Source organism: Coregonus lavaretus, assembly GCF_964263955.1.
Source record: "Coregonus lavaretus genome assembly, chromosome: 30".
NCBI lineage: Eukaryota > Metazoa > Chordata > Actinopteri > Salmoniformes > Salmonidae > Coregonus > Coregonus lavaretus.
In genome coordinates, this window is record NC_140017.1 from 16,525,080 (window position 1) to 16,552,812 (window position 27,733).

The 27,733-nt window shown below is 44.7% G+C and overlaps 1 protein-coding gene across 1 annotated transcript; it reads right to left on the minus strand.

Moving 5' to 3' along the window:
* Nucleotides 1–47: 47 nt before the first annotated feature.
* On the minus strand, nt 48–25,951 carry LOC311105578 (arf-GAP domain and FG repeat-containing protein 1-like). Its single transcript, XM_084147764.1, has 13 exons — nt 25,660–25,951; nt 13,986–14,079; nt 12,461–12,576; nt 11,523–11,685; nt 10,962–11,139; nt 8,760–8,882; nt 7,696–7,782; nt 5,642–5,831; nt 5,231–5,310; nt 4,808–4,909; nt 1,097–1,249; nt 917–1,005; nt 48–775 (listed from the first exon to the last, which is right to left on the minus strand). The coding sequence occupies exons 1-13, from the start codon at nt 25,824–25,826 to the stop codon at nt 716–718; spliced, it is 1,602 nt and encodes a 533-aa protein (XP_084003890.1). The 5' UTR covers nt 25,827–25,951; the 3' UTR covers nt 48–715.
* Nucleotides 25,952–27,733: the final 1,782 nt, after the last annotated feature.

The following is a 27,733-nucleotide window of genomic DNA, read 5'->3' on the forward strand; positions in this document are numbered from 1 at the left end:
TGACGCGGCACAAAATGCTTTTGGTTCCTCTTTACAAATACAGTAACTCAAAGTAGTCCTCAGCTTTTCCAGATAACATTTCTGCCCTTAAACTCGTGTTAAACGTACAAATACTGATATGCACAGAGCTAATTTCCACTAAGAAAAAAATATTTACAAAATTGCAGCGTAATGATTCGGATTATTTTGCAATAACTTAGTATCAGCCAGTTTGAATATACATGTGGCTCAGCTGAGGCTGGGCCAGTTCACAGGGTAGCTGGAGGATGAGAGCAGACCCCGCCCCTTTAATATATTTACATTTTAGTCATTTAGCAGACGCTCTTATCCAGAGCAACTTACAGGTCGAGCAATTAGGGTTAAGTGCCTTGTTCATGGGGACAGACAGATTTTTCACCTAGTCGGCTCGGGGATTCGAACCAGCGACCTTTCGGTTACTGATCCAACGCACTTAACCGCTAGGCTTCCTGCCGCCCCTAACACCCCCCCTTCCCTCTACACACCTTTACCTTGTTTAGATTTTTGTTGCCATGGACGGTGTCAGTTACGTCACTTTGTTGTTGTCATTGTTCTTAAAACATAATACAAAATACCAGTTTTAGAAACATTGCGTTTGTCTTTTTAAAGCATCTTGTGAAACAAAACAGTGCAAGAGGTGCGAGCGGAGCACGGCAGTTGACAACACCCTAGTGGTGGAAGTTTGGATGGAGCAGCGCTATAAGAAAGGATTGGTTGAAGAGCTTCCTGAGGGGTAGTGTCCTGAAGGGGCGCCCGCCTAGAAGGACGACAAAGACAGAGAGAGAGGGAGAAAGGGAGGGCGGGAAGCCATTAAATCACCACCAGTGAAACTAACACAATTCTTATCAAATAGAGACTGTGGACATTCGGTTGAAAACCACCTGATGGTCCCACTCACCAAGAAGGGGTTACTAGAGTGTGCGGCCATCGCCTGTGCAAAGGGGGTCACCACAGCCTTGGTCTGTCCATAGGCTGAAAACCCCCCTCCTGGTGGACCAGAGAAAGGTTTAAATGAAAGGGGTACACCACACAAATTCATGCAAAGCACACATACACCCATGCAAACACCAACACACACCGTTGGGTTGCTGGGGATAGGCCGGAGGCTGGGGGAAGGAGGCCTGGCCAGGGAAGGGCTGTTGGAAGGTCCCACTGAAGCTGGTGGGGAGGTTGTAGGCAGCAGCGTTCCCGAATCCGGCTGGCATGCTCATGGAGCCTGTTCCAAACGTGGCTGCAAGATAGGTGGGAGAGGAGAGGACACTCACAATCTACACAATATCACATCAGTTACACAGAGCTTACGCTACACAATTACCGCTAACGCAGACTACAAAACATCTTCGCACGCGCAAACACACACACACACACACCCACCCACCCACCCACCTACCTACCTACCTACCTACCTACCTACCTAGTCAAGCTATAATCACACCTGACGCCAGGTTAACATTGGCACACAACCTGAACTAAAACACCTTTACTGAGCAATGTACACTTAAACACAGAGAAACAAACACAGCAACAACAAAAAACACTACTTTGTGAGTCTCAGAGACTAGCTCTATCCATAACATAACCAGCATTTAGCACACAGCTACAGTACTACATCAATCAGGGTATAGGCACTCTTAGCAAATGCAGTGTACAGAATCCAGGAGGGTGAAAAATGATAAGGAGCTTACAGTCAAGATGGTTGTGCAGTTAAAGGATACTCTTAAATGGTTATCTGGCTGTTTGATGTCCTTTCAACACCCGTTTATAACCTCAGAGCTCTGCTGGAGGACATACACACTGCCAACAGCTATAGTCTGATAAGCTACGACTGTTAGTTAGGCTATTTCTCTTGGCCGGCAGGGGGCAAGATGGGGTAATCGGCGGTGCCACATCACTACAGTCTGGGAGCGTCAGTGAGGGCAAGAGTGAGGGCAGGGGGGGATTGGTGAGGGTAGCTGAGGCATCAGGACCCCCACACTCACAGATACAGTAGAAGCAGTACTGGGGTCAGAGGTCAGGGCACACAACACATGCACAGTCGGCGAGACAGTCACAGGACTCTCAGGGGAGCTCTAGGAAGCACTGCCACAGCCAAGACACATGGAGGCAAGGGGGGGGGGGGAGAAAAGGAGTGAGTTGGTAGAGGAGGAGGAGGGGACATACCAAAGTGGGCTGGAGGGTAACCCTGCCCATGCAGAGCCCCCAACAGGCCTGTCCAGCATCACAAGAGCAATCAGACAGAGCCATTATAATTTGCACGTACACACGTACGCACACACCTTCACGCTCATTACAGAAACACTCAGTCCCCAATCAGTGTCTCTCCGATTTAGTCTATGTAAGAATATTACTACTTGGACTATATCCTCATTTAGCTACAGACAATTGTTAGTAAATAATGCTGCCGTCTCGTAGCAACCGAGCCACCGGCAAGACACTTACTTAGAGATTAATACAATTAGCTGAGCGATGAAGTGAAGGCATCTGGTTCATAACCTCATTATGACCTCTGACGACCATGACCACTGTGACCATGGTCACTCTCACATGGTTTCAGGTGTTCACAGTCATCTAAGAATATGGACTTGTGAGATTTCGATTGACTACTAGGCTATTCCTTGAATTTTGCTACATAGAGAAGCTTTTTCATGATCACCTGCCTCAGTTAATATGTGATATTTTAGCATGACTTTGGAAAATAGTTGCCATCTGTGAAACATGTTTTTGTTCTGAACTACCTCAAAATGGCCACTAACCACTGATAGTTAGATCAGCTTTAGTCATAGAGATGTACTTCATCTAGTACGAATTAGCTGCATGCTATTGAGGAAGATAATTGTATTTTCAGACTCCCACGTGATCAGACGTGATGTACGAATGGCAGGGAAAGGGATACCTAGTCAGCTGTACAACTGAATACATTCAACTAAAATGTGTCTTCAGCATTTAACCTCGGAACAACCCAATTGCGCATTACATGACTCCTTCTCAGTATGCATGCCTAGTACAGTGTGGAGAACAAGTATTTGATACACTGCCGATTTTGCAGGTTTTCCTACTTACAAAGCATGTAGAGGTCTGTAATTTTTATCATAGGTACACTTCAACCGTGAGACGGAATCTAAAACAAAAATCCAGAAAATCACATTGTATGATTTTAAAGTAATTAATTTGCATTTTATTGCATGACATAAGTATTTGATCACCTACCAACCAGTAAGAATTCCGGCTCTCACAGACCTGTTAGTTTTTCTTTAAGAAGCCCTCCTGTTCTCCACTCATTACCTGTATTAACTGCACCTGTTTGAACTCATTACCTGTATAAAAGACACCTGTCCACACACTCAATCAAACAGACTCCAACCTCTCCACAATGGCCAAGACCAGAGAGCTGTGTAAGGACATCAGGGATAAAATTGTAGACCTGCACAAGGCTGGGATGGGCTACAGGCCAATAGGCAAGCAGCTTGGTGAGAAGGCAACAACTGTTGGTGCAATTATTAGAAAATGGAAGAAGTTCAAGATGACGGTCAATCACCCTCGGTCTGGGGCTTCATGCAAGATCTCACCTCGTGGGGCATCAATGATCATGAGGAAGGTGAGGGATCAGCCCAGAACTACACGGCAGGACCTGGTCAATGACCTGAAGAGAGCTGGGACCACAGTCTCAAAGAAAACCATTAGTAACACACTACGCCGTCATGGATTAAAATCCTGCAGCACACGAAAGGTACCCCTGCTCAAGCCAGTGCATGTCCAGGCCCGTCTAAAGTTTGCCAATGACCATCTGATGATCCAGAGGAGGAATGGGAGAAGGTCATGTGGTCTGATGAGACAAAAATAGAGCTTTTTGGTCTAAACTCCACTCGCCGTGTTTGGAGGAAGAAGAAGGATGAGTACAACCCCAAGAACACCATCCCAACCGTGAAGCATGGAGGTGGAAACATTTCTTTGGGGATGCTTTTCTGCAAAGGGGACAGGACGACTGCACCGTATTGAGGGGAGGATGGATGGGGCCATGTATCGCGTGATCTTGGCCAACAACCTCCTTCCCTCAGTAAGAGCATTGAAGATGGGTCGTGGCTGGGTCTTCCAGCATGACAATGACCCGAAACACACAGCCAGGGCAACTAAGGAGTGGCTCCGTAAGAGGCATTTCAAGGTCTTGGAGTGGCCTAGCCAGTCTCCAGACCTGAACCCAATAGAAAATCTTTGGAGGGAGCTGAACGTCCGTATTGCCCAGCGACAGCCCCGAAACCTGAAGGATCTGGAGAAGGTCTGTATGGAGGAATGGGCCAAAATCCCTGCTGCAGTGTGTGCAAACCTGGTCAAGACCTACAGGAAATGTATGATCTCTAATTGCAAACAAATGTTTCTGTACCAAATATTAAGTTCTGCTTTTCTGATGTATCAAATACTTATGTCATGCAATAAAATGCAAATTAATTACTTAAAAATCATACAAATGTGATTTTCTGGATTTTTGTTTTAGATTCCGTCTCTCACAGTTGAAGTGTACCTATGATAAAAATTACAGACCTCTACATGCTTTGTAAGTAGGAAAACCTGCAAAATCGGCAGTGTATCAAATACTTGTTCTCCCCACTGTATGTTGATATCTGTTGCTTACTGCATACATTTTTACTGAACAGTATGTTATAAACAGTATGTAGTATGGTTAGTACATAGTATAGAATTTTTGTAAATAGTAGGCAAGAATGATTTGGGACATAGCCTATGGCTTTAGTTTCAAGTACATTGGGTATGCAAGACATCCGTGGCGTGTCCCCACCTGCTGCTGCCATGGCCGCTGCTCTCCCGTTGCTCTGGAAGGGGTTGGTGGTGGCTGTCGCCGGGGCAACCACTGCAGCAGCAAAGGGGTTTGTTGACGGACCTGGCAGAAGGGAAGAGGAGACATCAAACTCATATTAGTTCATCTCTGAGTAGCTAAGTCTACTTCAGTTCTGGAGAAATGGGTTGCGGTCTCATTTTAATCCATCCCCTTCTCCCCGAAGCGTGCACTCGTTCACTCCCCCTCATGGATTGAAAAGTAATAGACGCAAGACAGTGAGTGAAATATGAAGAAAACTCCCTATAGCCAATGCTTACACCTATCCAATGTTTTTAAACCCACGGGGTGAGTTAACTAGTGTAGTGCACACTAAGGGGGAAAGGGTAGCGAATGGAAACACACACATGGAGTGTTGTCACTCACCTCCAAAACCCTGGGGCATGCTGGACATGCATTGTTGTGCCTGGGCTGACGAGACTCCTGTCACAGGGCCAAACATCCCCCTGGGACACAACACAACACTCGTTAGTGACCACATGGACTCACCATGACAGAGGCATCCCAAATGACAGCATATTACCTATATGGTCCCTAGCAGTAGTGCTAAAAGTAGTGCCCTTTTAGAGAATAGGGTGTGATTTGAGATGCAACCAGTGACAGAGGCGAGAGGGCTGAGTATCATTTTGAAAGATAGACCTACTTGTTGATAACAAGAAAGTTGATTTATATATTTACAAAGATGATAATATGAGAGAGACAGAAAGAAAGAACTCTAGGCATAGACTGGAGGGCAATGGAAAGAGAGGGAATTCATCTGATGGTGTGTTCTCGTACCCTTGAGAAGTGCTGATGGTGTTGTAGACGCTGGTGGCGGGGGCCGACGAGCCGAACACGTTGTCCAGCTCGGCCAGCGCGGCGTAGCGGTCTGCCGCCGACGTACCCGTCAGCTGACTCTGGGGGTGACGCAGTCCTGCCGACGTCCCCGGGGGGAGAGAGCCCGGGACCCCACTAGGGACGCTACCTCCTGAAAACACACACAGGCTGGTTCACAACACAGGGAGGCCAGGAGGGTACTGTAGAAGCTAGTAACTCCATCCGTCTCCTACACACAGCAGGGAGAGATTGTATAATAAATCAATGTAACATACACAATCACAAAGAAATCTATTAATATTTTATTTAGGGAGGTCATAAAAAAACATGGTACTAAGACAATTTATTTCAAAAGAACAGAATAGCATGATTTAAGATGTATTTATCTGTGCTAGTCGCTGAGGCTATGGCGGCGCCATGTCAATGAAATTAACTTGTACATTTAGCAGACATCACATGCTTATATTCCACATCCCTTTACAACATGAATATGATGGAATATAACAGACTAAAATAGAAAGGATATTTTCCCCAAATGGGTATTTGCTGATTGCCATCAGTAGGCATGGAGCTGCAGTTATTCTAGATAAACATATTTTGACAGTAAAATACTATGACGTCATGCACTCCAACATGCCATACCATTCCGCAAGCTGTGCTGTGGTATGACGCAACTTTTAAATGAGGACCCACTGTACCTGCTGGTTCAGAAAGAATGGGACCCGGACTGTATCTATTCTACACCATGCATGAGCTCATCATCCCCAACCCGATAGCAATCTCACTCTGCGAAACAGAGTGGAGGCTGGCTCGCAGCATGGAGAGGTTTACCGTGCTCCGTTTTGGCAGAGCTAAAGATGGTATCCAGGTCAGCCAGAGCTGCGTATCTATCGGCGGGGACGCTAGTAGTGCCGCTGTATCTGTCTACCAGCCCATTGGGCGCTCCTGCAGTGGAGGAGTAACTCTGGCTCTGGGACTGGGAAGAGGAACTGAAGCATCCAATGTCGGCGCTACAGGATTTGGGGAAGTGGTCAAAATTAGCTAAATTGCTAGTGTTAGCTAGGCCCCCCGAGGACGTGCTACCTGCGAGAGAGAGAGAGAGTGATGACAGAGAGGAGTCACACAAGAGGGGCCTGGGTGTGTGTGTGTGTTTCTGACTGTGCAGCGTAAATCTGGGGGGCTGGATTGAACACTGTGTGCTACTGGATACAGGCAGCATCTACAGAGTACAGCAGAGTCATCTTTAATTTATAACACCACTGTGCGTCATCTGAGCTGAAATCAATGGAAAGGATCTGCATCATACTGTCGAGTAGTATAACAGTCAACTGTGTCAGACTTGAAATGAGCCCAACAGCAGTCATGGTCCTTACTCTGACTGTCACAAGAGCCACACAGTGGCTTCATGTGTGTTTGTAGGATGATTGTTGCCTTTCTTAACAATCATCTTACCCTGAGGGTTAGTTAGGCACAGAGACTGAGGTTGGTCACTGTCTGAGGAAACAGAGTGAGAGTTGAGGTAAAGGAAGAGAAGAAGCATTACTTCACTGGGAGTGGTTTGAGGGTAGAACCTGACTGTTGCTATGGAATAAGAAATCCTGTCTACTCTCCTGTCTGACAAATGAATACACCTACAGTGAATTACTGAATTACCTACACCCTTACAAGATCTTAGTACAATACATATGTGGAGAAATATCTTTAGATTTTAGATGAATATCCAGAGGCCGAGGTAATAGTTGGCCATCTTTTCTTTCAATAGCTGGCTGCAGTTTAGACTGCATGACATCATGTTATTTTGCACTAATGGCCCTGTACTTCTGGATATGAACAGGTCAGCAAACAGCAAAGAGCATACAACACACGCATCCACAGACAGGCACACACACATCAACAGGAACAACCATAGACATTGATATGGGAAAACCCCTCGAGCCTACCAGACAGACAGAGGGGAGAAAGGGCAGTTAAGGTGTTAGCTAGAGGCTGAGCCCAGTGAGATGGAGAGAACTTACTGTGAGCACCTGCACCTGGGTATGGTAGAGCAGTGCCAGCGGTGGCAAACTCACCCACACTGCGGCTGGATGAGAGGGACATAAACGCTGGCAGCCAAAACAGGCGGGGTGAAATGAGTACCAGAGAGACAGGGTCAAAAAAAAAGAAGAAATATAAACCAAAACTGGGAAAACATCACCCAAAAGCAAAACAAAATCATAACAGAGCGAATGGAGTCAGTGTGAAAGAAGAGGCCAGGCAGCATGGTGGTCAGTGTGAAAGAAGAGGCCAGGCCAGGCAGCATGGTGGTCAATGTGAGTGAGAGCAGGAGGAGCCTTGAGAGAGAGGGGGGGTTGCATCTCAATAGTCTAAAGTGGTTTCCTCTCCTCGTCTCCTCATCTGCGCTCCGCACAGATCTGAAAACATATAGGATAGATGAAAGCAGACATGACAGATAGAGGCCTAACTGTACTTTTGTTCGATCCTTTCAGATCAGTTACGGATGAAGGAAAGGTGACAAGGAGAGGATGCCACTGTAGAGTGTTTCGATGCACCCAGAGAGCAGTGCATTCCCATCCACCGCTGCGTAGAAGTCAAGAGGTCATCTGCAGACTGCAGGCATTAGTCTCCAGCAGAGGGCGGTGTGGTACATCAAAATCTAATTCCCTTGACTGTGGGTGGGGAAAACTAGCCAGTGAGTGAGTGTGTGTGCCTTGAGCAGCCAGCAAGCCAACTAGCAAATACAGAGCCAATGAGAGTGATGAAATGAGTGGAGCGGAGATGGAGCCATGGACCAGGACTTTGAGAATGGGGAGGAGAGACAGTGAGTGAGTGACAGACAAACACATGGGACAGATAAAGACAGTAGACAAATCATATGGAGACGTCTCCTAACATAAACTACAACAGACAAAATGGACACAAAACACATGACAAGTAGGAGTGAGAGTGAACTGATGTGAGAGTGTAACAGAGAGAGAGAGAGCGCCTCTGGGAAAGGAGGAAGTCTAACAGTGACCTGTTGAAAATGTGAGCGTGTGTGAGATAGAGACAGGCCATGACAGGTGAATGGAACATGCTCTACCTGTACGTGAGGTCTGGAAGGGGGCTTGGGGTGCAGAGGGGAAAGCACCCGATGGACCCACCGCCGTACTCCCAAACGCATCAAAGTTAGCAAAGTCTGCGTTTGCGTTCTGAGCAGCTGGAGCTTTGTACGAGGGTCAGACGCACATAAAATCAAAAAGGACAAACAAAACAGGACACAATGAATGAGATGATTAATGGTCACACATGACACAGGCAGCATCCCAAATAGCACCCTATTCCTATAGTGCACTACTTTTGACAAGAGCCCTGGTCAAAAGTAGTGCACTAAATAGGGTATAAGGTGCCATTTGGGATGAAACGACAGAAATGACACATTGAGGGATATGGAACTAAACTATATGGAGCTAATGACAGACTGGCACCAGATGACAATGACAAACAAACAATGATAGTGATGATGACAGGTCCAACTTCTTCTATAGGGCACTGCCCTGACCTTCTAGTGTGTGTGTGTGTGTGTGTGTCTGCCACTGGGTTCAATGTAAAACAGATTTTAAATTAAGCACACAGTACATCCATTCATTTCACTCTCTCATCGTCATGGCAATTCTGAATAATACAAATAATAAATCAACCAAAGCAAAGTTGGTAGAATGCATATAATTAGTCATTTAATAGGATCTCTATGGTAGAATGTTTGAATTTAGAATGTTTGGCTGGTAAGAGTAACAGTGTTGATTTAGAACTCAGTTTTGGGGTGCGTTCGTAAATTCATTCTGGCTATCTACTTCGATTTCAGAGCACTCTCGTCTGAGTGTGCCAGAGCGCAGAATAACTGATGAATTTACGAACGTTCAACACCCGTTGAATATGGCCGGTGTCAGTAAACTCTGAGCGCACTCTGGCACTCCAGATTGAATTTACGAACACACCCTTGGTTGCATCAACCTCAAGACTAGACGTGTGACTTGCTTCTGCTATCGAAGATTATAAATGTTTTATACATTTACTTCAATACCCAGCAATTTCACCAGTCCCTACCATGTATGGCACAGAGACGTCAGTATCTCCCTGCAAGAACTTCAAATTCCACCAACAACGGTAAGCATCAAATACTGCATTCTTCCCATGATTTTGATCATTTCTGTTTTTGATTTGGCTTATTGAGTATTTATCTAATTCCATGTAGATACATGGAATTAGTTTTATTGTGACTTTAGGTCAGATCCTCCCGAGTTACTCTGTCATTTTGAGTATTACTGGAAGTCCCGGTCCCTTAACATGGCCAGCTTCTGCTACCACAACCAGCACCTGCATGAGCAGGAGAAACAACATCTGTTCCACAAGCACATGGAGATGACAAGGTGGAGTTCTACAGGAACGTGAGGATAAAGAGATGGAGAAACTGGAAGCTATTCTGGGGGTGTTGGGAGATTGCTGCAGAGATGGGCTTCCTGTGAATCTCGGATGTATTTTGGTTAAGTAGTAGAAAGATAGGAAAGGAAAGGATTGATAGGTATAGAACGTTTGATAAGTGTGTAGGTTATTGTCCATTTTCTAAAATGAATACTATTTTAAGTATCAAATTGTGATGTCTTTTTAGAGTGTGTGTGTCTTTAAGCCTCATGTGGGTTTACCTGGTGCTGCCTTTCTGTCCACACTACATTAAGGTATAACTTTATGGCTCTTTGAGGATGAGAAAACATTATTCTCTGAGCAAACAGCTTTACGTTGGCCTCATTAGTAACCAAGGAACTGACCGCCCATAGCCATATGAGAATTCCAGTGTCTTGCGATGCTTTACATAGACCAGTGTGATGGACAATGAGGGGGTTAAGGTACTTGGAAATCAACCATTTTAATTATTTAAAATCAATGAGGGGGGTGTGAGCATGCGGGTCTGGGCGATGAGATGTAGTCGTTGTTTGTGTGTAAGTTGTTGTTCATATGTGTATGTCTGTTTCTTGATATGAAAAACATAAAGTGTGGTAAGAAAAAGTGAAGGTCCATACTCTTGAAATTAAGGAAGTCGAAATGCCTCTAAAGTTTCTTCCACTGCCATAAAACACACTTTTGGACAGCTGAAGCAAGCACCCAAATATTCTTCAGGAAATGTATCATTGAGTATAAGTATCATTGACCAATGAAGTCTATGCACTAAGCAGTAGATGTAACCACTGTGCCCAGGGGTGTAAGGACCGCTCCAGGGACCGGTGCAGCTCGTGCCACTCCTCCTTACCTGGGTGACTGTTGAAATGTGCAAAGTTGGCAAAGTTGGCCGCCGAGCCTGCTGCCATCTGGGGCGGAGTGGCGAAGATGTCTCCTCCCAGGTCGCTGAGGAGGTCAAACTTCTTGTCGTGGAACTGCTGCTGCTGGCTCAGCTGAAGGGCCTGGGCTGCACGACTCCCCACCGGAGACTACAGAGAGCCAACAGGGCTGTGTTCATTAGGGCATGCCGTAGCAAAACGCTTTGCAACAGAAAACAAAAATGGGCGTTTCTTATTGGACAGAAGTTCGGATGGAACCTCCGTTTCACTCCATTTCGTGCTAAATATGACCCAGTTAACTAACAGAGAGACGGACACCTCAACCATGCAGAAATAGTTCACCTGGATATCCACACTTCTCACAGGCTATCTTATTGAAAGCAACTCAAAAATATATATGTTTTGACTACTAGAGCCAGAAGGGTCTCCTGAATACATGATCTGACCAGGAAAAACTCCCTGGGCCCTACTTCAGGTCAGGGAAAACGTTGTATGGCCTGTTATCAGCCAGCTGAGTAACCAGTGTGTCTTACCTGACTGGGCGTGTGCTTGTTGAGGTGCAGGGTGGGGGCCGACTCCCCCAGCAGGGTTTTGAGGGGTCGGACCTCGGGGGTGCTGCTGGTGCTGCTGGCTGACGAGCCTGAGATGGAGGCATGGACCGAAGCCACCACTTTGGCCTGCTCCGGGGGAACAAACCTAAATCACAACAACAATGGTGTTCAATTGGTTACACAGCAACACAGGCTTGAATTCAAATGGACTCCTATAACCCAGCATCTCAGAGTAAGAGTGCTGATCTAGGATCATAATGAATACGAGTATATGGACAGGGGGGACCTGATCCTAGATCAGCACTCCTTCTATTTGTGCAAACAGGTCCTGAACATTAATTGAAAGCAAAGAGATTGGCTGCTCCTGTGAGAACATTTATGCTGCGTTTAGATGGTATGATGTAGACAGCAAACCGGATGTCATTGTTTTCAATGAGAGCACGACAGTAAATGCCGTTGAGGCTGGAGGTGAATGCCGTCAGCCGCCACGGTAAACAGGACTTGTTTCCAACCGGATGTTGATTTGCACTTGTTTGTTTACTGATATCACCATAGCAACGCATACCGTCGTTCAGGCTTGCTTTTGCCGTCACCCTCTTCCTTGTTTTCTTGTCCCGCTATGCCGACTGGTATGACGGTTTTTGCGTCCATTGTCTAAACGCAGCATTAGGTGTGTGTAAATATTATACTTTCCTTTTAGATTCCAACTAACGCATACAGTAACCTAGATATCATCCACTAAATACGCCTGGGTTGTTACTGATGCAAAGTGCCTTGCTGCTCGAGGGCCAACTGCAGTGAGCTGCCCGTCTCTAGGGATTTCTCATGCAGTGGAGAGAAGGGTCCCAAATGGCACCCTACTCCCTTTTTAGTGCACTCCTTTTGACCAGAGCCCTATGGACTCTACAGCAGCCGCTCACCATCTCTTCTTCTCGTATTTCTCCTGAAGGAACTCCTTGACTTTCTGGGGTTCTCTGAAATCCGGTATGGAAGTGGTTCTGTCGTCGTAAAGCCCCAGCCATATCTGTTTGCATGACTAGAGAAGATAGGAGAGAGGGGACGGACAGAGACAGCAGAAAAACAGGTTTGGTGAAAATTGTAAGGAGAATAAAAGTCACAGGCAAATCAGAAGATGTGGTTCATCCCCTTTACAGAGGAAAAATACAAACATGAAAGAGAGAGAAAACCCTTCAACACCTCCAGGCCTAGAGAGCAGCATCAGAATGTAGGACATTAAGGAACATTCCAGGGTGTCTCTTGGGAGCCCGGAAATGGAGAGATCTACAGCCAACTTGCCAAGTGCAAAATTATTTTACAGTACACATGGACACCTAGGATTTTACAATTAGAAGCAGACAAACAGAATACATACTGAATCATAGAGACAGACAGACAGACAGAGAGTGAAAGAGAGAGACAGAGAGAGAGAGAGAGACAAACTGACAAACTATATATAAAAAGAGGACAGACAGCAGGAGACAATAAAGTCAAGGCTGAAGATAATGCATGTCCTCCAAGGCTTGTATCGATGTTTCCAATAGGCCTAGAATATTCTTCTCACATAAAGCACCTGACACACATAGCCTGCAGAACAGCATCAAGGACAAGCACAGGTTCCGTTTTGTACCACTACCACCCATATCATCTAGCAGAAGCTCATTACTCCAATTCGGAATCCTTGGCAGATTAAAGTGTGTGTGTGTGTGTGTGTGTGTGGGGGTCAGAGCCAACTAAATAAATAACCAGACGCATGGAACGCATGAGAGAGCATCAGAGCGACATCTCCTGAAAGAGCTGCTCTGTGTCTGTTGTGCCGTGGCCACCCGGTCAGCACACCACCACGCTATTCTCAGCAAACACACAAATCCCACTTTACAGGATTAGGGGAAATATCAGTGGAATGTCACCCAAAACCAAAAGGGGGAAAGGGTGAGGCCGGCCATATGGAACACAAAGTATGGAATTCCATGATCTGGGGTTAGAATAAGTCTCAGGGCATTGAGGGCAAGGAGTCAGTCAGTCAGCCAGCCAGCCAGCCAGCCAGCGCTCCTTAGACTGATTGATTAAGAGGTGGACATACGAAAGGTGGCCTAGCTTGGAGGACAATGGAAGTTGAATAGAAACATAGGCTACTAGCCTGGTCACAGATCTGTTTGTGTGTCTGGCCATCACAATGAGCATAGAAGACAGCAAGAGAGCATAAACAGATCTGGGACCAGGTTTGAAAAACACTTCTTTATCATTATAAACCTATGTATTTCTGCATTCTAGTCTCCATCGGGGTGCTAAGAACTGGAAGAGCTGGACAGTGACAACAGAAAACAAAAACTAGCGTTTCATTTTGGCCTGTTTGCTTCCCTTTGGTTCCTAGTGTATACGACCCAGGCAGCCATGTTGACAACAGTCCTGGGAGGTCTGTGGGGCCCGGTCGCTATGCCGACCTACCTCATTGCCGTGTTTCTGGAGGAACTCGATTTCCGGTTGCGTGAAGGTCGTCATGGAGATGGACTTCACTCTGTGGGGTGGGTTCAGCCCTCGCCTGAGGAGAGAAGAGAAGGGGGGAAAGAGGAGGGGAAGATGGGAGAGGGGAGGAGAGATTAAAGAAGAGGAAGATGGGAGAGGGGAGGAGATATGAAAGAACAGGAAGATGGGAGAGGAGGGGAGAGAGAACAGCAGAGAGAGGGAAAGAGGAGAGGGGAGAAATAGGGAAAATGCATTTGTAAAGCATCACACATGAAGAGCCCTTCCATTAGATAGGATCATAAGATCCAGATCCCTGTACTGACCCATCCTCAGACTGGAGCGATTCATTAGGAAAGTGCTGAGTTCTGCTGGGCTTATTACTGCAGAATCTGGGACAAGAACAGAGACACATCACTAGAGAGGAAGAGGAGAGAGAGAAGCGGGAGAGAGAGAGAGAGAGAGTGAGCAATTCTTCCCTTGTATAGCCTAACGGGGAGAGCGAGAGAGAGAGAGTGAAGGAGCGAGAGAGAGAGAAATTCTACCCTTGTAGAGCCTAACAACACGGGTACTGAACCCCGGCTTGTCATCACGACACGCAAGACATAAGACTGTGTTAGCTCATGGAGCGCAATCCCAAATGGTAGGCCTAGATCTAAGAGTCAACACTAGTCTTTCAGTCTCATGCGAGGTCACTTATCACGCAATGTTGTCGTCACCAAAGCCCCATATACTACCCACCATTGTGACCTGTACGCTCTCGTTGGCTGGCCCTCACTACATATTCGTCGCCAAACCCACTGGCTCCAGGCCATCTATAAATCACTCCTAGGCAAATCCCCGCCTTATCTTAGCTCATTGGTCACCATAGCAACACCCACCCGTAGTATGCGTTCCAGCAGGTATATCTCACTGGTCATCCCCAAAGCCAACACCTCCTTTGGCCGCCATTCCTTCCAGTCCTCTGCTGCAAATGACTGGAACAAACTACAAAAATCTCTGAAGCTGGAGACACTTATCTCCCTCATTAACTTTAAGCATCAGTTGTCAGAGCAGCTTACCTATCACTGTACCTGTACACAGCCCATCTGTAATTAGCCCACCCAACTACCTCATCCCCATATTGTTATTTACATTGTTATTTATTTTGCTCATTTGCACCCCAGTATCTCTATTTGCACATCATCTTCTGCACTTCTATCACTCCAGTGTTAATACTAAATTGTAATTATTTTGCACTATGGCCTATTTATTGCCTTACCTCCATAACTTACTACATTTGCACACACTGTATATCGATTTTCTATTTTCTATTGTGTTATTGACTGTACGTTTTTGTTTATTCCATATGTAACTCTGTGTTGTTTTTAATCGCACTGCTTTGCTTTATCTTGGCCAGGTCGCAGTTGTAAATGAGAACTTGTTCTCAACTGGCTTACCTGGTTAAATAAAGGTTAAATAAAAATAAATACATACAAATGCTCGCTGAGCAACCTAGCTCAGCTACACTTGAAGGGAGTTAGCGTTAGCCTAGGTGTGTGTGTATGTATGTATGTATGTATATGTGTGTGTGAGCGAGTGTTTGATGAAAGTGTGTGAGCTTTTAGAGTATGTGTTCGAGTTTCCGTGTGATGTGTGAGTGAGCCCGAGCTATCAGGGAGGCCGGTTTTCTGCCTCCATTTCCTGTACACAGCTCTGCTCCTGTGTGCCGGCCATTTCAAGAGAGGAAGAAAAAAAGTCTGCTGAGGAACAGGTGAAACTGTACCCCGTGTCACTCAGGTCACCTGAGCCTCAGCACTTGTTAATGAGATTTGTCTACATTAACATTTGCTCTAGACCAGCGGTTTTCAACTTGTGGTCCGGGGTACTGCAGGTGGTCCGCAATTTTTTGTAATGTTTTGTTTTTATATATATATAAAAATAATAAGTTGGGAGAATTAAAAGGTGTAATACACAATTTTACATCACTTTTCACAATGCAAATATAATATTGATAATAATAGGCCTGTTTACATTCACTGCTAAAATGGACTAAATTTGACCGCCACACACACTTCACCTAAACATTCTCCATGGAGACCTAAGAAAGACCTAAAAGCTATAGAGAACTGGGAGGGAGAGAGCGACGCTGTGCTGTGTAAGACTAGACTAGGGCTGTTCTTCAATTATTCACTGCTCTTGCCTTTAGCCCTCCGTTGAAATTAGGGACGAGTCCCAGCCAAATGGTAGATCACCTCATTGTATTTCTATGGATCATCCATCCATCACCTATCTTCAGTTCTATACAACACCAATCAATCAACAGACTGACTGGAGCTGCATTCAGTCAAAAGTAGTGACACTAGATTGGGAATAGGGTGTCATTTGGTACACAGCCTGTGTATGGGGTTCAATTACTGACCTATTGACAGACAATAATGATAGAGTAGGTAACAGGGGTCGTTGTCTACAATTAGTATTAGACTAGCATTCGACTAGAGCCAAGTAAAAATGTAGCATTTCAGCTACATCAATGGTAATGTGTATTCAGATCTACTATTAGGCGTCGGGGTGTATCCACTTTCTGTCACAAATAGAGTGACTGACATCAAGGTCTCACACTGAGATTACAGTGAATCTATGTCACACACAGACCAGGTCTTATTCACCAGACACCAAACAAACATAACGGACCAAAACGGGGAGGAACTAGCTGTACTTGAGAAATGCTTGTTTTCCGCTGCAAAGCATTTTGCTACGGTATGCAGTGCACTAATGAATGCGACCCAGACCAATACATGCATTCGATTCAGCCTGTCAGAACCATCATTCCGACCGTGTTCATGCTGGTACAAAGTAAAGCACACCCGACAGTGTAGTTGTGGCTACTAGTGCAGGGAACATTTGACTTTTCAACCTTCTCTCGCTCTACTTAGACTGGCCAGTTAGCCAACCATGAGGGTGAAGTGAGTGTTTGACTCTGTGTTTGACTCTGTGTGTGTGTGTGTGTGTGTGTGTGTGTGGCCTGGGGCACATGAATGATCAGTTCAGTCTCATGAGAAGGAAAGTAGGTCAGATACTGGGAGAGAGTTCCAAACCCCTCCAGCTCTGAAATAGGATGGCATCACACCGCAATTGAAAAATTCGGACACTTTTTAAATCGCTTTTTCTTTTTTTACAGAGAAACCCAGTTGATTTGCATACCCAGTGGAATTGTCAAAGTCAACTTTCACACTATTTTGTCTCTCTCGCTCTCCCTCTTTCCCCCGCTCTCTCTCTCACACAGTACAGTGGGGAAATAAAGTATTTAGTCAGCCACCAATTGTGCAAGTTCTCCCACTTAAAAAGATGAGAGAGGCCTGTAATTTTCATCATAGGTACACGTCAACTATGACAGACAAAATGAGGAAAAAAAATCCAGAAAATCACATTGTAGGATTTTTAATGAATTTATTTGCAAATTATGGTGGAAAATAAGTATTTGGTCACCTACAAACAAGCAAGATTTCTGGCTCTCACAGACCTGTAACTTCTTCTTTAAGAGGCTCCTCTGTCCACTCGTTACCTGTATTAATGGCACCTGTTTGAACTTGTTATCAGTATAAAAGACACCTGTCCACAACCTCAAACAGTCACACTCCAAACTCTACTATGGCCAAGACCAAAGAGCTGTCAAAGGACACCAGAAACAAAATTGTAGACCTGCACCAGGCTGGGAAGACTGAATCTGCAATAGGTAAGCAGCTTGGTTTGAAGAAATCAACTGTGGGAGCAATTATTAGGAAATGGAAGACATACAAGACCACTGATAATCTCCCTCGATCTGGGGCTCCACGCAAGATCTCACCCCGTGGGGTCAAAATGATCACAAGAACGGTGAGCAAAAATCCCAGAACCACACGGGGGGACCTAGTGAATGACCTGCAGAGAGCTGGGACCAAAGTAACAAAGCCTACCATCAGTAACACACTACGTCGCCAGGGACTCAAATCCTGCACTGCCAGACGTTTCCCCCTGCTTAAGCCAGTACATGTCCAGGCCCGTCTGAAGTTTGCTAGAGTGCATTTGGATGATCCAGAAGAGGATTGGGAGAATGTTATATGGTCAGATGAAACCAAAATAGAACTTTTTGGTAAAAACTCAACTCGTCGTGTTTGGAGGACAAAGAATGCTGAGTTGCATCCAAAGAACACCATACCTACTGTGAAGCATGGGGGTGGAAACATCATGCTTTGGGGCTGTTTTTCTGCAAAGGGACCAGGACGACTGATCCGTGTAAAGGAAAGAATGAATGGGGCCATGTATCGTGAGATTTTGAGTGAAAACCTCCTTCCATCAGCAAGGGCATTGAAGATGAAACGTGGCTGGGTCTTTCAGCATGACAATGATCCCAAACACACCGCCCGGGCAACAAAGGAGTGGCTTCGTAAGAAGCATTTCAAGGTCCTGGAGTGGCCTAGCCAGTCTCCAGATCTCAACCCCATAGAAAATCTTTGGAGGGAGTTGAAGGTCTGTGTTGCCCAGCGACAGCCCCAAAACATCACTGCTCTAGAGGAGATCTGCATGGAGGAATGGGCCAAAATACCAGCAACAGTGTGTGAAAACCTTGTGAAGACTTACAGAAAACGTTTGACCTGTGTCATTGCCAACAAAGGGTATATAACAAAGTATTGAGAAACTTTTGTTATTGACCAAATACTTATTTTCCACCATAATTTGCAAATAAATTCATTCAAAATCCTACAATGTGATTTTCTGGAAAAAAAATTCTCATTTTGTCTGTCATAGTTGACGTGTACCTATGATGAAAATTACAGGCCTCTCTCATCTTTTTAAGTGGGAGAACTTGCACAATTGGTGGCTGACTAAATACTTTTTCCCCCCACTGTATGTGTAGAGAGCTGAAACACCCAGCAGCAGAGCGCCTGTCATTAGCATACTGACTACTAACATCCTCACCAGCCAACGCCTCTGTAGTACTCAGACACACACACACACTTCTTAGCCAAAGCCAAGAATAAATGAGCCTGTATATGATAATACGGCATCCGTCAGCACTGTTCAGCATTCATTCAATGCTTACAGTGAGGGAAAAAAGTATTTGATCCCCTGCTGTTTTTGTACGTTTGCCCACTGACAAAGAAATGATCAGTCTATAATTTTAATGGTAGGTTTATTTGAACAGTGAGAGGCAGAATAACAACAAAAAAATCCAGAAAAACACATGTCAAAAATGTTATAAATTGATTTGCATTTTAATGAGGGAAATAAGTATTTGACCCCTCTGCAAAACATGACTTAGTACTTGGTGGCAAAACCCTTGTTGGCAATCACAGATTTTAGACGTTTCTTGTAGTTGGCCACCAGGTTTGCACACATCTCAGGAGGGATTTTGTCCCACTCCTCTTTGCAGATCTTTTCCAAGTCATTAAGGTTTCGAGGCTGACGTTTGGCAACTCAATCCTTCAGCTCCCTCCACAGATTTTCTATGGCTGGCTAGGCCACTCCAGGACATTAATGTACTTCTTCTTGAGCCACTCCTTTATTGCCTTGGCCGTGTGTTTTGGGTCATTGTCATGCTGGAATACCCATCCACGACCCATTTTCAATGCCCTGGCTGAGGGAAGGAGGTTCTCACCCAAGATTTGACGGTACATGGCCCCGTCCATCGTCCCTTTGATGCGGTGAAGTTGTCCTGTCCCCTTAGCAGAAAAACACCCCCAAAGCATAATGTTTCCACCTCTATGTTTGACGGTGGGGATGGTGTTCATGGGGTCATAGACAGCATTCCTCCTCCTCCAAACACGGCGAGTTGAATTGATGCCAAAGAGCTCAATTTTGGTCTCATCTGACCACAACACTTTCACCCAGTTCTCCTCTGAATCATTCAGATGTTCATTGGCAAACTTGAGACGGGCATGTATATGTGCTTTCTTGAGCAGGGGAACCTTGCGGGCGCTGCAGGATTTCAGTCCTTCACGGCGTAGACTATGGTCCCAGCTGCCTTGAGATCATTGACAAGATCCTCCGTGTAGTTCTGGGCTGATTCCTCACCGTTCTCATGATCATTGCAACTCCACGATGTGAGATCTTGCATGGAGCCCCAGGCCGAGGGAGATTGACAGTTATTTTGTGTTTCTTCCATTTGCGAATAATCGCACCAACTGTTGTCACCTTCTCACCAAGCTGCTTGGCGATTGTCTTGTAGCCCATTCCAGCCTTGTGTAGGTCTACAATCTTGTCCCTAACATCCTTGGAGAGCTCTTTGGTATTGGCCATGGTGGAGAGTTTGGAATCTATTGAATGATTGCTTCTGTGGACAGGTGTCTTTTATACAGGTAACACACTGAGATTAGGAGCACTCCCTTTAAGAGTGTGCTCCTAATCTCAGCTCGTTACCTGTATAAAAAGACACCTGGGAGCCAGAAATCTTTCTGATTGAGAGGGGTTCAAACACTTATTTCCCTCATTAAAATGCAAATCAATTTATATCATTTGACATGTGTTTTTCTGGATTGTTTTGTTGTTATTCTGTCTCTCACTGTTCAAATACACCTACCATTAAAATTATAGACTGATCATTTCTTTGTCAGTGGGCAAACGTACAAAATCAGCAGGGGATCAAATACTTTTTTCCCTCACTGTACAAGAACACAACGGTCAGTCACCATAAACTATGGTTGGGCTCAGGAGTTTTTACTAATCACATGAAATAACCAGAATAAAATTCAAATACGTCTGAGAGGTTTTCCTGGTCAGGTCCTGGCTGACATGGTCAGAAATATAACAATGGTCCCTGAAATATGGTCAATGTGTCACTATATTAACTTCCTACTGTAAGGAAACCTCTACAACAAACATTGTTTTCCTCCTGGGAAAAGCCTCTCCACCTTCATATGGAATGTGTTTGCACAGTAGATTCTAACCCCACCCATTAAACAAGCCACAGGCAGCGGAGGAGAGGGGCCGAGAAGTGCCCCAGCTCTGACCCCCTTGACAAGTAGGCAAGCAGTTAGCTAACTAACTGGCTTAGTTAATAACTACTCAAATCAGTTAGCCCAATTAACTGGCCTAGTTAAATACTCAAATCAGTTAGCCTAACTAACTGGCCTAGTTAGCTACTGAAATCAGTTAGCCTAACTAACTGGCCTAGATAACTACGCAACTGAGTTAGCCTAACTAACTGGCCTAGTTAACTACTCAAATCGATGACAAGAAAATACCAACTATTAATCTCAAACCAAATCAAAAGGCATTAGGATCAACAGAAGGAAAGACAATCAAGCAGCAGTCTTATGAATGAGCGTTGAAATAGTGTTGTGTTTTAGGTTGAAGTTGACCTTAGACCCAGAGGGTCTTTAAGGTAGGTTCCTGTAGAAGGGAAGGGAAGGGAAGGGGGTAGTAAGTGGCTAACAAGAGATAGAGCTCAGGAGGATGGTCGTGGAACTGGTCACATTCCTTCAGCTCCCGAGTGGCGCAGCGGTCTAAGGCACTGCATCTCAGTGCTTGAGGCGTCACTACAGACCCCCTGGTTCGATTCCAGGCTGTATCACAACCGGCCGTGATTGGGAGTCCCATAGGACGGCGCACAATTGGCCCAGCGTCGTCCGGGTTTGGCCGGTGTAGGCCGTCATTGTAAATAAGAATTTGTTCTTAACTGACTTGACTAGTTAAATAAAGGTAAAATAAAATAAATTATCTAAAGGGTGTGGGAAGGATAGACATGCCAGCAGCTCTAAGAGCTATCCTATCAAAAATACAAACACACATATCCTTAAATTATAGGCCTAAACCAGTAGCTTGTAACACTATCATTAGCCTATGTCGGCATAAGTCGGCAAGCACAAAAGGGTCTCAAAGAACACAATAAGCCAGTTTCCCAGTCCCAGATTAAGTTTACTCCTGGACTAAAAAGCATGCTCAATGCAGAGTCCCCACTGAAAGTGTTTTCCAAGAAAAAGACATCTGGGTCTGGGAAATTGTCCCGCATACAGTTATTTGATGTCTCTCAGTCAGCGCTAACCTCCTCTACCCTTCCTGGGAACCAAAGTGAGATAAGAAGTCAATTCGCAACTTCCGGAATTTTCCGCTTCCTGTTTAACTACCCTGCATGCTGATGATGTAGAATCACACCAGGCTTCCTGCATACATACAGTACCACGAGGCAGACAGCAAAGCAGTCATTTCCCCTGCCTCCCACGTCTCTCTATCTCAGCAACATGACAGTCCTGCCAAGAAAGATTTGCACAAGACTCAGATCCACCGCATAAGTAAAATGGATAGCCTGATCAGCAGAAAGGAGGATCGGTCATCGTTCTGCTGGGAAACCAAATCCAATCCTGCTAGCACTAAAGAAGGACCGCCTAGCTATTGTGTTATTACACTGGAACAAGGTATAGACCACTAGCTAGACAAGACATTAATAACCTACCTGATATGGCTTGCCTATAGGGCTATGTTTGGTAGGTAAGACTTGGTAGTTTTGCAGTTGGTAGACTTTACAGTTTTGGCTACCATCTTGGGTTATTTTTCACATTACACAGTCTGTCTGAGAGACAGTGTGAAACTCTTCAGAGGAGCTTGTGTGTCTGAGCGCAGAAAATAACTCCATTATCCCACATCAAAGTTTAATACCACAGCACCACTGGGAAATTCACAGTGGAATCCCTGCAGAACCATTAGAGATGAGAGAGGGAAGGACCAAACTGTCCATCTGCAGACAATGATTCTCACACAGTGTTCTCACAGTTGAAGCGCACACACACACCCCTTAGCTGCCAGAACAAAGACATTATAAACACCGCCCACCCAGATAGTACCACTTAGGCTAGACCGAATGATGAAAGTACACACCTAAAACAGATCCAGTGTGTGTAATAAGAGAAAAGGGTTGGGGTGCAAGAGAACAATTCTGATGGGGGAAACCCAACAAGGAGACAGGGGCACCTTAAAACCAGACTGGGAAGCAGCTAAGTCAGTCTCAGTTCCCCTACCTCTTAATGGAGCTATGAAGGACAGAGTCAGGGAGGGACACACACTTCACCTTTTCTGCCATTATTAAGCTAACCATTATCCGCTAATGGACCATAACAGGTTGACCTCAGTGAGGCATTGAGGAAGGAAAGCTAAGTCCGGCGAATGGCGTCTCACTGCGCAGCATTGATGAAGTAATCAGGACATTGTGGGCTCGTGTCCCAAGGGCGAGGCTGGTGCTCAGGAACTTGTGTCAAGACACACCAGAGACAGATAAAGGTTGCTAGCCTAGCTCTGCAGTGTAGCCTATGCAAACTGGGTGTAGAGTTCAGCAGAAAGCTACAGCCAACCTCATACACAAACTATGATGCTAGAGAAGAATCTGCGAATGTACTGACTAGCACAACATGGGTGGTTTTAGGCCTAACTGTAAGGAAGAGTAAAAACTGAAATCCCCCAAAGACTTGAGATGAAAGATGTTCTGCAAGAGATTAGCATAATGACATTATATAGATCTACTGCAGAATATTATAGTTTAGCAAACCAGGGAGGTCTGGGGTAATGTTCATTATCATCTCATTTACGTCAGCAGGAATTCTTTCAATGGTGAAAAAACAAACAAGCTTGCTGCTGTTGAAGACACCTGATGTTCGTCAACCTAGCTGAAAACCAGGAAATGGTGAACAGTACACCAGTGATGTCCTCTGTTTGAGATATGTAACAAGTCATTATTTACCATGCATGCAACTACCAGGCATTGTCAGATTCTGAACAAACAAGGTCAGGTTGACATGAAAAAGCTGAGTGGCACATAAAAATCTAGAAAATGATCTTGTTTTTTTCTCTGCCTGTGTGGTGTTCTTTTTTCCCAGATCTTTAAAAATTAATTTCCTCAACAACATTTTACATATAACTGAGATTGCATTATTTTGGTGGGAGTAGGGAGGAGAAAAACACAGCTTCAGTCCCACTAATCCTCAATCCCAAGCTATACAGATGCTTGGTTACACAACAGTACAAGCCAGAGGAACAGCATCAACCTTGCATCACAGAAATACTGTTATGTTAAATAGTAAAATGCCATTTTGAAAATGAGTTTCCCCTACCACCTTAATAGCTAGGCAGATGACACTTGTTTTAATGTGGTCGACTTTGCCTGGCTTGATAGCTAGCTGGGTGGTCAACTAGAAAAAACTGGGTGATTGACAATAAAATCGTTAGCTAGCCACCTGAGGAGCAAAGTTAACTGGCTAGTGTGCAGGCTGCTCTCAGACTAGACGTAACACAGTAAACAAAAATCTGGGACACTCAAAATTAGTATGATATGTTACCTTTGTTATGGTTAGATAAGACAGTTGGTTACTTACAGGAAATCTCCACCCAAAAACTATCTTTTGGTATTTGTTTCATTAGTCCATTGTTGATATAGTCCCAAAATGTTTTGCATGTCAGCAATGAAGTTTTCAAGATATATAACCTTCAAAACACAGAAATACAGCCGGTATGATATGTTTTGAATCATATGATGATACGTTTTGTATCATATGATGCAAAATGCCTCATATCAGCTGTATTTCTGTTTGGGACTATATCAAAAATGGACTAATGAAACAAATACCAAAGGATGGTTTTTGTGTGGAATTTGCAATTAAGTAGACTCAGCGATATGACTTAGATGCAGGAAGTAAACAGCATAGTGGATACATTTCCACTACAACTAAGAGAGTTGAAGCGCGAGGCTCAACTTCTCTGCTGTTTTGGCGCCCTGGCTACCACGCTGTGAACAGTGTGAAGCGATCCAGTGCACAACGCATATACTGTGCGTGACTGAGAGCAAAGTCTTATATCTCGCTCATCTCAATATCTGTGGCGCTGCTAGTGGCAACATCATTTAGCTGATTCTACCTTTATGGCAAAACCGAAACGTGGGTGGTTGTATAACGCGAACGTCTAGCAACCCAAAGGTTGTGTGTTCGAATCTCATAAGAAATTAAGGATTGTAGCTTTATTATCTCAAATATTTTTTCTTGTGTGCCTACATTTTTCAACTTAAGCGGACATGTGCTCCTTGTAAAAAAGGTCAGCGTAGAGCCCTGCATACGAAATGTAACATTTACTAATTAGGTCTCCCGGATTTTCGTTCACTATATTGCATCTACCCCTGAGTCCAGGTTGCAGTGTGAAAACGACTGCAGCGTGTGACACGTTTCTTAATGATGCTCATCTTGTCCACAGATCTCAAACTAGCAAATCACACTTATCACATCTAGCGGTTGACTATTTAGTTAGTTACAGTAGCTAACTATACTGTTTAACTGCGTTAATTGATTGGAGCCAGCTAACATTAGCTAACTACTGGTAAATTGCCGTTACAGTATGTGGCTAGCTAACGTTAGTTAGCTACCAGCGAGCTTACTAGCTTACTAAGAGATGCTAACTGTATCTGGTTATTTAGCGAACTATCCTACTCTTGTACTAGATATATCGCGTTCATTTGGCTATATCTAGTTAGCTAGCTATAGCTAACACAGCAGACATCCAACCCACAAGACAATTTCAGCTCAAAATGGAAAGAGACTGGGAGGAATGGATAGCTAGCTACCTAGCAAACGGTTAGCTAGCTAGTAACTAGGTATTTAGCATCATGACAGTGCGGCCTGTCAACGCGGAATTAAAAGGTCACTCATTCAATCACATTTCTACTTACAGTATGCCAGAGCAGGAGGTGCAGACGAAAGACCCCACCGTCATGTTGGCATAGGTTGGGCCGCGCTGATCGCAGTCAAAGCACTTTCTGTTGGGAGGCAAACTCGTCATTTCTCTCAGCATCTTCAGGTGTTTCTCCTCTTGCTTTCTTTTCGCACTCGCCGCCATGACTGGGAAAGAAAACAAAACCAGGGAAGGATGGGGGAATTGCAAGTAACGGGAAAAGCTTTTGCTGCTAAACGGGTACCGAATCGGAGTAGAGCGGCTACTATGACTGTCAGCTGAACAAGGCGTCGTAGTCAAGAGAGGGAGTCACGCACTGCACGCTCCTGATTTCCATGGGCTAACCTGCGCCACCCAGCGCCTTGACACTTGTCATTGCATCATGTGGCCTAATTCCAGGCACTTTCCTTCTCGTGATCAATTTACATTTTAGTCATTTAGCAGACGCTCTTATACAGAGCGACTTATAGTTAGTGAGTGCATATATTATTATTTTTATTTTTCATACCGGCCCCCCGTGAGAATCGAACCCACAACCCTGGCGTTGCAAACGCCATGCTATACCAACTGAGCTACATCCCTGCCGGACATAAAAGACTAAAAACAGGAAAGTTCCAAGTGATTTTAATTTAAGAAATCTGTTCCCAAGTATTCCCACGCATAATAGAGAGACACGTGATCATAGACAAACGTAATCAAGGTTTGAAGTGATGTTTTAGTCAAACATGATATATGTTTGGGCTTCTTGCGGTCAATTTGCAGTCTACAAATTATTTATAATTATGTTCCGGCACCCCGACCATCCGCTCAAGAAAAAAATCGGCCAGCGGCTAGTTGATGATCCCTGGAATAGAAGATGTCAGATATGTGTAGAACATTTGTATATGTCAAATATGTGCAGAATATTTGTATGTCACCTACTGTACCTTAGGTGATGATGTGTTATAGATTTCAATGATCATAAATTGCTTATTTATTAGTGGTGGAACACTATTTGAGAATCTGCTATTCTCACTGCTTTTCTTATCATTCAGAAAAAACAGCACATAACGTTGGGGTACATAGAGTGTGGATGGGCTACTGCATTGACAGTAAAAGAAAAGGCTGCTGTGCTTGCATGCCCCATGTGAGTGACTGTGCTTCACATTCATGGCTCCTACTGTATAAAAACAAGTGCTGTTTCCTGGAACTCCAAGGGTGACTTGGTCCCACTGAGTAGCCTACATCTGAGAGAAGATCTGCTTTGACAGCTTACCTTGGAGGACACTGGCTTAACATAGGGCAAGAGTACTAGGCCTGTACTCATAAAGCGTCTCACATTAGGAGTGCTGATCTAGGATCAGGTTGCCCCTCTTATTCATTATGATTCAAAAGGCAAAACGTATCCTAGATCAGCACTCCTACTTTGAGATGCTTTTTGAATACGGGCCAAGAAACATCAGTCTCTCAATACAAATGTATCAGTGCAGAAAAATATGTGCAGAATGCAGATGTTTAGACAAAATACAAATGTACATGAATGAGGAGTGATGAATATAGTGGGATGTAGACCTATTAGGGTTGGCCTACACTTCCTGCCTGCAGATTGAGCCCTTCATTCTCCCGCTAAAGGCAAAATGACAGCTTCAATAAAGAATGGATGAGAAAAAATGCAGCTAGGTCCACAGGTTCTGCTGCCAATGCTGAGGGACCAGGGAGGGAGGATAGCACAGTTGGCATGTGTATATTGCCTGCAATCTCTACAGATAAAATACTCAATTTGTAACAAAGATGAATTACAGAATCCAAATACTCTCTGTAAAAGTCATTTGATGTAAAATACAAATTATCCAGTTGAGGTCTAAGAGCAATTATCCAGTTGGTCCCATACTGTGTAAATAAATGCACAATAAAAGTGCATTTGCAAAGTGACAAAACGGGTGTCTATACTGGTGTGTCAGACTTTTCATAGTAAAATACAGCTATAATAAACCAGGCCAGACACTCAAGCCGAGTTCTCACTCCAAGTTCTGCCAATTGGTTGCCGTGGCATTTGCGGAGGATAGAGGGAGCCACATCTCCCACTATGGATG

Excerpts from the sequence above, each read along its gene's own strand:
- LOC311105578 (XM_084147764.1), bottom strand. The coding sequence starts at position 25,826 with ATGGCGGCGAGTGCGAAAAGAAAGCAAGAGGAGAAACACCTGAAGATG. Across the intron at positions 14,080-25,659 it reads ACCTCCTGCTCTGGCATACT|GCGAGGGCTGAACCCACCCC; the intron begins GTAAGTAGAAAT and ends TTCTCTCCTCAG. Across the intron at positions 12,577-13,985 it reads TCCAGAAACACGGCAATGAG|TCATGCAAACAGATATGGCT; the intron begins GTAGGTCGGCAT and ends TATCTTCTCTAG.